General features: G+C 38.5%; 2 protein-coding genes across 2 annotated transcripts; one reads left to right on the plus strand and one right to left on the minus strand.

The window, feature by feature from the left end:
- Positions 1-289: 289 nt before the first annotated feature.
- Positions 290-2526, plus strand: LOC124262994. Its single transcript, XM_046697613.1, has 4 exons — positions 290-393; positions 583-729; positions 1350-1424; positions 1785-2526. Exons 1-4 carry the CDS (start codon positions 291-293, stop codon positions 2174-2176), a joined length of 717 nt encoding a protein of 238 aa, XP_046553569.1. The 5' UTR covers position 290; the 3' UTR covers positions 2177-2526.
- On the minus strand, positions 2427-5678 carry LOC124262999 (putative nuclease HARBI1). Its single transcript, XM_046697614.1, has 4 exons — positions 5327-5678; positions 4828-4940; positions 4335-4446; positions 2427-2809 (listed from the first exon to the last, which is right to left on the minus strand). Exons 1-4 carry the CDS (start codon positions 5655-5657, stop codon positions 2427-2429), a joined length of 939 nt encoding a protein of 312 aa, XP_046553570.1. The 5' UTR covers positions 5658-5678.
- Between the last annotated feature and the right edge of the window lie 5283 nt (positions 5679-10961).

A 10961-nucleotide genomic window follows, 5' to 3' on the forward strand; every position in this document is an offset into this window, starting at 1 on the left:
CCAAATTCATAAGCATGAAATATTTTTTTACGAATCCAGACTGTTGTATCGGATAATCGACGAGTGGGTGTGACCATGCAGTACCGTGCCAACAATACATGTATATACATGCACACTCCACAGGGGCTTGTAACGCTAAAAACTGCCATCAAGGCATATACTATCACTGACGGGGTCTTAGTACTATTTATATAGTACTAAGACCCCGTCAGTGATATAGTACTAAGACCCCGTCAGTGATAGTATATGCCTTGATGGCAGTTTTTAGCGTTACAAGCCCCTGTGTATACATGTATAATCAGTCTCACGTTTGTTTTTACAATAGGAAATCGAGTCAAATTAAACGGACGGTAGAGGAAGGGAAGAAACAGTATGCGAACTTGAAGCAAAGAGGTATATCATTATACATTTTCTTTATGAAGTTGCTTAGATATTTAAATAAACATTTTCAAGCCTATTTGATGATTATAATGACATTAATGTCACAAATTAATTCTGTAAGAAATATTTTTTATATATGTAATGTAAACCGAACTGATTAAAATTTAATATCTTTATCAATACCTTGCAAAATATTTTCAGCAAAAGAAAAGAATGATGCCATCCGTCGACCCAAAACAGGAGGAGGGCCCAAACCAGCTTCCCCAACAATGCCAGAAGCTGCCATCCTGGAGACTATGGGGGGAAGGGCAACTCTGAGTGGTCTAGCAGGAGGCATAGACACTGAAGGTATAACTTATTTCAACTGACTTTGGGCTATGAAAGTGGTATTTGCTGCATTTTGTGTAGTTTTAACAACACATAAACACATAAATCAAAATAGAGCAATAATTTGTATTTCTTAATTGCATTGATTCACATAAAATATTCATAAAGAGTGTATGAAAATAACACAAAAACATCACTAAATCTACATATTACATGAAGAAACATTGTTCCTAATTTCACATTATTCAACAGTTAAAAACTGCAATTTTCCCTCAAATATGAATATATGTGACCAGGCAATGTTACTATTGGAACAGAACACTTTCTTGACCAAAGTTTTTTTCATACTTTAGCAGCACAAAAAACTGTAAAAATATAAGCCAGTTTGTATATTAACAAGGTGTTATTTGGAAACATAAAACATTAACAATGCTTTATTTAGCAATTTAGCTTCATCACATTTTCCTACTGCAAATGTCATTTAATCATAATATTAATAGTAGTAATAATAATGTTCATTTATATGTAGCTCCAAACTCCACATAAGGTATGCCCATAACGCTGACAATGAATAGCACAGCACACCTCAGATAAGTGCATTCAAAAATACTGTTTCACTTTCCTCATGAATGTATTTTCAGATTTTGATGTAATTCCTTGTGTTTCGGAGGAAGAACCAAGTGTGTCCATGGACTTCACTGATACTAATGAGCATGGTTTGTCCACACTTATATACCATTCTTATACTTTATCCATTAAAATAAACTGTCAAATGTGGGACACATTTTTATCGTACCATTACATGTTAATGTACTAAAAGATAATTGTCTCTTTAACCATGACATACTGACCAATCAGACATTGCAATAATAATAAAATGGGACTATTCATCTCCCAATAACTACTGTATTATCTGAGAAACAGATGACTATTTACATAAAAAAATATATATTTGACTTATTGTCTCATTTCTAAATTTATATTGTGATTTATATGATTATAATCTGGCATAACTGATATGTTATTCTATAGCAATTCTTTACAATAATAACTGTTGACAATTATTTATATTACAGTTCTTCAAAGTGCAATAAATTTCCTTGTCATGGAGGACGGAATACTGCAGATCCCAACTATCACCGCTGGTACTCCAAAATCAACCACTGTTACCACTACTACTACTGCTACTCCTATTGCAACTACATCTACAGCTACAGCTACAACTACAACTGCAACAGCAAATGCCACTAACAATTCCAATCTTCCGCCAAAAAAGAAGCTAAAGCTGCAACAGCAGGAAATACTAACCCTACAGGCAGAGGAATCCAAATTTAAATGTGAAATTGTTAAATTAAAAGAAGAAGCAGAATTTTTCAGGGCAAAGGTAGCATTGATTAAATTAGAACGGGAAAAGCTGAAATTAGAAATGGAAATACTAAGAAAACAGAACCGTATTAGTGAAGAATAATTGTTAGGGGTGCCAAAAATGAAACATACAACTTTATGGATGAAATTTTCTCTTTACTGCATAGAATGATGTTTTGATGTAGTTATCTTGCTAAAAAATGACTAATATTCAGACACGTAATTGTTAAGCAAGGGAGATAATCTGTCTTAAGTTATTTTCTGATAATGTACATTTCTATTCATTACTTGACAAAATATGTTAAACACAGAATGTTCTCATGAGATATATTGTTTAAGCTGTAATGGAATATCTAACTAAAACACTGCTGACACAAGTGTTTTCGAACATTGTTACCAGTCCAGTCATCAGCTATATGGACACTGACATTTTGATTGGTCTCAATATCAACCTGTTCAACATCTATTATATCTTTTCTATCAATGCCAATATTATGTAGAATGACACAAGCAGTTACTATTTTGCAGGCATTTTGAGGTGTTGTCCTTAATCCACTATGTAAACAAGAAAATCTCCTTTTCAAAATTCCAAAACTCTGCTCAATCAAAACTCTGGTTCTACTGTGACTTCTGTTATATTTCTCTTCAGCATGGGATGATGTGGTTAGGAATGGTGTCATCAAGTAGGACTTGCATGGATATCCTGAGTCTCCCAACAGTAATCCCTTGTAGGTACCTATAACATATAACAAATCACAATCTGTGTGGATGGTTCTGTTGACATTCCTATGTAAATTTGCAAACATGAAATATATGAAAATAAAAAAAAGATATTCTACGGCTATTAATATTTCCTTCTGAAGTAAGAGAGAGCAAGTGAGTTTACAATCTTTAACATTGTAGTTAAACTGTGGCCAGCTTAGCCTATCAGTGTAAAAATTGAAATGGCCGAGGGCTGGAGCAAAGAGTGTTGTGAGCATGCAGTGTTATTATTACTGTAGGTAAGACTGAGAGTAAAGCTTAGTATTTAGAGCTGGAAGAATAAAATTAAGTAAAAATAGTGGTGGTCCGAGTAATTGAAATAATCAAATATTGGTCGCAATGACTAAATGACCAAGCAATCGATGTTTTCTCATAATCGAACATTAACAATTTTGGAACATTTGTTTGCATTAACATTATTTTTTTTACAAGGTTGGTTGTGTCTGTTACATTTCATAAGCACTTCCAGCTCGTTTCAAGTCATGACTGAATTTATTATAAAAGCTCAAGAAAAATTATGTTCCTAACATACAAGTCATACTTTTAAGATGTGACATTTGCAAATGCATTTTGTGCAATTAGTTAAAAAATGTATAAGAACTACACGTTTTCTACTCTATTTTTTGTGCATCAACAAACGTATCCAGGAAAATTTGAATAATGATGCTAACCAAAAAATTTTCGATGATTGATTGGTTGTAATGAACCAATCATCAGTTAAGAGATTCTAACCAATGCCCAACACTATTAGGAAACATAACTAAGCTTCTACCATTTTATCATATAAAACATACCAAGTGTCTGACAGGTCTTCTTTTTGTTAAATATAGTAAGTAAATGGAAACGATGTCTTACATAGGGATGTCATGATACATAAGTTTCATGAATCGATATGTAACCTGATACCCATGTCATGATTCAATACACAATACAATACCCATTTTCGCGGCAATATTGCTTAAATTTAGTAACATTTTGAACATTAATGTTGAAAAATTGTCCATGAAAAGATCAACATGTTTGATTCTTAGAGATAAAAAGTTCTAATTTCCCATCTATGTGCATGAAATATAATCTTTTATAACCCTCATAACATCAAGAAACATGATACAATTGATAAATGTAAATATTTATAATATTTAAACCAATATTTTTAAACATAAATATCAATACAATTGTCAATGTATCGATAATTGTATTGCCTTAGAAAAAGTATCGATGCATTGATGTATCAATGTGTCATGGCATCCCAAGTCAGACACCTTACTACTTCATATGATGTACCTAATATTGTACCTCATCTTCAGTAAAAAGCTATGTTCATATATAAAATGTACCTACTATTAATTAAGAAGAACAGAACCACAATTAATATTTTGTTTGAAAAAAACTCTTCAAGAATTATTAAATAAACTGTGTTCTTCAAACAGTGTCATTTGGTATTTTGTTTGTTTATACAGTGGAAGTTATGTTATTACAGTTGCTCTATGAAGTTATACCATTTTCAAACATAATGCTGATTCTGCTGTCTCTGAAGATGCGACTATCATGGACACTCCCTGGCCACTTTGCAACACAGTTGATGAATTTGTATCTCGCATCACATATCATCTGAAAAGTGATTGAAATACTATGTCAGCTTAATATAACAAATTATTATTTGAAATCAGTAGGTCATTGGTCTTGACTGTTTTGGATTTACATTTGAGCATAAAAGTGACGGAGTTTAGTTTTATGCCAGCGCTTTTTAGCAATATTCGAGCAATATCATGGCAGGGGACAACAGAATTGAGCTTCACACATTCTACCAATGTGGTGAGGAATAGGGCAAAATTCAAATTTGACTTAAGAAGAATTGATATGGTGATATGGTGATAATCTACATTTTGGTGGTAACAGCATAGCTAATGAAATATGGTTTTTTTAATGCTGAAAGTAATTTCATGCATTGTACATGAGAAAAGTGGTGATTAGTAAACATAAACATATTACCTGAACATTGAGTGAATGAAAGCCTTTCCTGTTCAAATAGTCTGCTTCATTCTCAGATGGTGCCATTAAACGGATGAATGTTCCATCCACACATCCCAGAACATTGGGGAATCCTGAAAAGTACATTTTCCATAATTCACATTTTTTTGATAAATTCATATATTATACAATTATTATATAGACATTATTGTATCATTAAGTTTTGGGTGTTTTTTTAAAAGTACATCAAGGAATATTTCTGGTTCTTTTCAAGTTTATAAAAATATATTTTTATCATATCGTATGGGATATGTCTCTAAAGTTTATTTTTTCCGACATTGGCAATATCGTTATGTCAGTGGGTCTTACGGGAATTTTTAATACGAGTCTCTTCATTTATGCATGATTACATATCGGTTCATCGAAACTAGAAATGACAAGATTGAGAGTAGCCCCCCTTTATTTGACCTAGAATGAGCTTTGCTACGAAAGGAAGGTAAAAGCAATCAAATACACTCACCTGCAATTTGAAAGAACTGTTTCTTGGTCATGTCGGCATCTTGTCCGCTTGGCATACGTATGAAATGCCGGAGATGTTCAATGAGACAAGAGCATACATCCCTGACTGACCGAAATACAGATGAGGTGGAGATGGTCGCATACGTATCGGCGATTAATGAATAAAAAGACCCAGTGGCCAAGAAACGCAGAGTGACTAGAACTTGCGTTAAGACAGGTAGTGGGTTGCTTCGGTTTGAACACCGTTCGAGTTTCCCGCAAACAAGTGAAACAATAAATAAAATACTCTCAGCACGGAAACGGAACCGCAGAAAGAGCTCCTCTTGTGACATAACCTCGAGAGGGTTCTGTCTGTCAACTAATGATCTACTCAAAGTGGATTTACGTTTCACGCTACGGCGTCTACGTCTATTTATCAGCGCCATTTTGTGATCACCAAAAAAACTTAAGTCACCTCCCTACCAAACTCAAATTGTCAACTCAGTTTGAGTCCAAAATCGAACTCAGTTTTGTTTGAGAAATGCATTTTGCTGAGTTTTCTCAAATTTGAGTAAAAAACTCAGACTTAAGTCTGAAAACAGACTTAAGTTTGTTTCGAGAAATCGGGGCCTGGTCTCCTGGCGGCTCCCTCCTAGCAGAGGAGGCAGTGTAGCGCCAGCGCAGAATACCCAGTAAACCAGGCTGACAACATAACAGAGGCCGGGGGCCAGTCTGTTTTTACAGTGACCCTACACGTTGCCACACACAACACAGGGTTCAGAGAGCACTCATCATCAAATCAATACTATGATGTTAACTACGCACAATGTATATTTTAAAAAAGTTAACATATATATGTTATATATTATTATTGCTATGAATTTAACCTCTGTTTATAGGCCTATAGGTCAACAGTGTTTCAATTTGAACAAGAACACCCAGATAATCTTGCAATGTTCTTTTTGCTTGTTTTACTCCACTTTGAGCAACAGTCGAGCTCCACATCATGGGACGCTTTACACAATATGTTTGTTTGGAACAGTACTATCAAAACATCACGGCGCACGCGTGTGAACTTGATGTGGGAAGAAAGACCTTTAAAAATTTGTTAACGGGTCCTAGACGTTTACAGCTTTGGTCAAACTCACGAGTTCAGGTTTGGTGCTGACAAACCTAGACACCAGATCGAATCTGTGATCCGAACCTACAGGATCCGAACCCACAATCACATTTTTTTTGAAAAGGCCTAAGGGATGCCAATCATTGGTCAACGCCCAATACTGCTGCATCAAATATGCTTACGATCACAAAAAAACGATTGTTTGTTTTCACACGGATCCGATGAAACTGCCACGGTCAAGGTCGCACACCAGGGTGCTTGTTAGCTGTACATTTGAACGCATTAAAGCATAGTATGTACAGCAATCGTCGTGTTTATAGTCATTCTTCTCAGCCAAGCCCTGATCCATGTAAGGTAAAACGTATCACAAGGAGGATCCTGTCACAGTTACGGGAGACAACTCTGTACATATGGGTATCTCTGGTCGCATCGTGCCCGTTCACATTATGGACTCCCTGATATAACTAAGACGGATATAACTGGGACAGTGGGATAGTCTTGTGGTTACAGGGGCGGTGGGGTAGCCCAGTGGTTAAAGCGTTGGCTCGTCACGCCGAAGACCCGGGTTCGAATCCCCACATGGGTACAATTTGTGAAGCCCATTTCCGGTGTGCCCCGCCGGGATGTTGCTGGAATATTGCTAAAAGCGGCGTAAAACCAAATTCAGTCAGTCAGTCTTGTTACAGTGTTTGCTCGTTACGCCGTACTACTACCACCGCAACTACTACTGCTGCCCCTGCCGACGAGCACAGGAGTGATGCTGGCAAAGCTAGAAATCAGGTCGAACCTCTGATTGGACCTACACGGCCCTGCACAGCTTATTTGGTCTCCCGTGGAACTCACTGCGGTTAAACAACGTAGATGCTCCTTTTGCTGCTGCTGAAGGGATGATGTAAATCCAGCTAGGGTCCATGCAGGTAGCAAAGGTACTGTAAGTCCCCATGGACCCTAGTATGGTGATATACCTTCAGTTGTTGGTGATCTATTGCCTATTTTTATATTGTGTTGTCCCCTATAGTTAACATGTTTTAGATTTAATTACTAGTTTTACATATATATATCTGATATTCTAGTTGTTTTACTGTCCTTCGTCGGCAGGTTTTTATAATATCTATATACATGTATATTCTATTTCAATGTCAAATGTTCTCGTCACGATATGGCTGAAATATTGCCGATGTGACGTTTAATAATAACTCACTCACTCACTCACTCACACTACTACAATTGTCTGGAATATGATGCAATTGGTTGCCGCCCCTTAAGGAATGCAAATATGATAAACTTGTCAGTCCTGTTGTAGATAAACAGGTGACAACAGATATACTTAACGCCAGTTGTTCATTTCACACACAAGTGGCATGATGTTACGAACCTTTGTGATCTGTGCTCTGCTTTCGCAAGTGAGTACATTATATTGTGCTTTCTCGTAATTTTACTGTATAATTTGTAGTTTTGTGTCAATTTTGTTCTTTTGTTCCAACCAATGAAATCCGAAAGTACAAGTCTGATATCAACCTTACGAACAGTGCCTGTCTCTCTGTGTGTCTGTAAAACTTGCTCACCCCGAGTTTTCAATGCTGAAAACAATATCAATATATTAGTCACAAAAGCGAGATGAGCCCAGATGCAAATGGAAACTATTGGTCAGCCTTTAACAAAATCCTTTATGAACTAATTCCGTTATTTTTCAGCGGTTGGCGCTGTTGACATGTGTCAGAGAATTTGTCCATTGCACTACGCACCGGACTGTGAAACTAACGGGATGACATACGCCAATTCTTGTGAAATGAGTGTTAGGTTGTGCGCGTAAGTCTTAACTACTAAACTTGGGTATAGAATGACGCCATCAGTGTGCTTTAGGCATTTAAGTCTGTACTACTGCACTGCAGTGAGCGTTGGTCATGTAAGTATGTGCCACAGCACTGCAGTGAGTGTTGGTCATGTAAGTCAGTACTACAGCACTGCAGTGAGCGTTAGACATGTACGTCTGTAATACAGCACTGCAGTGAGCGTTAGACATGTCAGACTGTACTACAGCACTGCAGTGAGCGTTAGACATGTAATTCTGTAATACAGCACTGCAGTGAGCGTTAGACATGTCAGACTGTACTACAGTATTGCAGTGAGCGTTAGACATGTAATTCTGTAATACAGCACTGCAGTGAGCGTTAGACATGTCAGACTGTACTACAGCACTGCAGTGAGCGTTAGACATGTAATTCTGTAATACAGCACTGCAGTGAGCGTTAGACATGTCAGACTGTACTACAGTATTGCAGTGAGCGTTAGACATGTAAGTCTGTACTACAGCACTACAGTGAGCGTTAATCATGTCAGACTGTACTACAACACTGCAGTGAGCGTTGGACATGTAAGCGTGTACTACAGCACTGCAGTGAGCGTTAGGCATGTAAGTCTGTACTACAGCACTGCAGTGAGCGTTAATCATGTAAGTCTGTACTACAGCACTGCAGTGAGCGTTAATCATGTAAGTCTGTACTACAGCACTGCAGTGAGCGTTAATCATGTAAGTCTGTACTACAGCACTGCAGTGAGCGTTAGGCATGTAAGTCTGTACTACAGCACTGCAGTGAGCGTTAATCATGTAAGTCTGGACTACAGCACTGCAGTGAGCGTTAATCATGTAAGTCTGTACTACAGCACTGCAGTGAGCGTTAATCATGTAAGTCTGTACTACAGCACTGCAGTGAGCGTTAATCATGTAAGTCTGTACTACAGCACTGCAGTGAGCGTTAGGCATGTAAGTCTGTACTACAGCACTGCAGTGAGCGTTAATCATGTAAGTCTGTAATACAGCACTGCAGTGAGCGTTAATCATGTAAGTCTGTACTACAGCACTGCAGTGAGCGTTAGACATGTAAGTCTGTACTACAGCACTGCAGTGAGCGTTAGACATGTAAGTCTGTACTACAGCACTGCAGTGAGCGTTATGCATGTAAGTCTGTAATACAGCACTGCAGTGAGCGTTAATCATGTAAGTCTGTACTACAGCACTGCAGTGAGCGTTATGCATGTAAGTCTGGACTACAGCACTGCAGTGAGCGTTAGGCATGTAAGTCTGTACTACAGCACTGTAGTGAGCGTTAGGCATGTAAGTCTGTACTACAAGAGTAAATACCGACGTCAACAGTGTTAGAAGTCAAGGATGAACACATATGTCATTTTTTCAATGGCGTTTTTTGCTCCTCGTCACATGGGGCAGTACCCCGGCCCTACATCATGGCTTACATGTCCTAGTGAAGCTCTCCGTAGTCCGTGTACAAAGCTACCCGGGGTCACCCTCGTCGACTTGAAATAATGTCTGTAACAATAATAATTATTTGTTTTCACACAGGGCCGAGGAAACTACCACGGTCAAGGTCGCACACCAGCATGCTTGCTAGCTGTACATTTGAACGCATTAAAAGCATAGCACCTACACAACCTGGAGTGAGTGGGCGAGTGAGTATGGTTTTACGCCACTTTTAGCAATATTCCAGCAACATCACGGCAGGGGGCACCACAGAAGGGCTTCACACATTGTACCCATGTGGGGAATCGAACCAGGGCCTTTGGCGTGACGGGCGAACGCTTTAACCACTAGGTTACCCCACCGCCCCTACACAAATTGGAGTATTTATAGTAATATTTTATAGTCTTTTGTCACTCAGGAACCTATGCTCCTGTCATAAGCTACGGGAGACAACTCCATCGATAACTGGGTACTCCGTGACTATGGTCATGATGAGATCGTTGACATGTAGACTCCCTGATATAGCAGCCTTAAACGCTAGGTGTGTCGTAACTGAGTTATAGGGCCCAACCCCCTTCATGGATTAAATGCTAACTGGGGCGTTAAGGGAACCTTCAACAGATGCCTAACGTATTGCCGTTCTGTGACTCAATTGTTAGTTCGAAACATTACCCTGCTATTCGGACCCGTGACGATCCGGGTTACGAGAGGTGTTTAATAGAACGTCTTCCAGTGGCAAAGTCATGGCCTCCGTTTTCTGTGACTCTCAAGGCGTTATCATGATAGACTGTTTAAAGAAGGGTTATAAATGCTACATATTACGCTGATGAATTGCGTAGGTTGCGTGACCAGATCAGAGAAAAACGCCGAGGTGTCTGGCTCCTACACGACAATGCTCCAGTTCACACGGCCAAAGTGGCAGTGAGTGCTGCACAGGACTGTGGCTTCAAGATCCTCCCTCATCCAGCCTCTTCCCCAGGTCATCACTGCTGTGGAGGAGTTTTTAGTCTCACGTGACAAACAATGGTTTTCAGACGGGTTAAATATGCAGGGGAGACGGTGGAACAAGGGGAAGTGAAGGGGGATTCTGTTGAAAAATATGTACAACAATGTTTATATAGATCGCATATTAGTTCGGGAGACCGAAGACGTTTGGGACACTTCTCATAGAATTGGTCTTCGTAAACTCATGCTTGTTGTAAAACGCAGTGGTCAGGCTCGCTGACTTGGTTGACACATGCCATCGTATCCCAGTTGTGTAGATTGATGCTCATGCTGTTG

The sequence above is a fragment of the Haliotis rubra genome, unplaced genomic scaffold (assembly GCF_003918875.1).
Source record: "Haliotis rubra isolate DU_JTF1 unplaced genomic scaffold, ASM391887v1 Scf863, whole genome shotgun sequence".
NCBI classification, from domain to species: Eukaryota; Metazoa; Mollusca; class Gastropoda; order Lepetellida; family Haliotidae; genus Haliotis; species Haliotis rubra.

Excerpts from the sequence above, each read along its gene's own strand:
- LOC124262994 (XM_046697613.1), top strand. The coding sequence starts at position 291 with ATGTATAATCAGTCTCACGTTTGTTTTTACAATAGGAAATCGAGTCAA. Across the intron at positions 394-582 it reads TGCGAACTTGAAGCAAAGAG|CAAAAGAAAAGAATGATGCC; the intron begins GTATATCATTAT and ends AAATATTTTCAG. Across the intron at positions 1,425-1,784 it reads CACTGATACTAATGAGCATG|TTCTTCAAAGTGCAATAAAT; the intron begins GTTTGTCCACAC and ends TTTATATTACAG.
- LOC124262999 (XM_046697614.1), bottom strand. The coding sequence starts at position 5,657 with ATGTCACAAGAGGAGCTCTTTCTGCGGTTCCGTTTCCGTGCTGAGAGT. Across the intron at positions 4,941-5,326 it reads ACAGTTCTTTCAAATTGCAG|GATTCCCCAATGTTCTGGGA; the intron begins GTGAGTGTATTT and ends TGTACTTTTCAG. Across the intron at positions 4,447-4,827 it reads TTCATTCACTCAATGTTCAG|ATGATATGTGATGCGAGATA; the intron begins GTAATATGTTTA and ends ATCACTTTTCAG.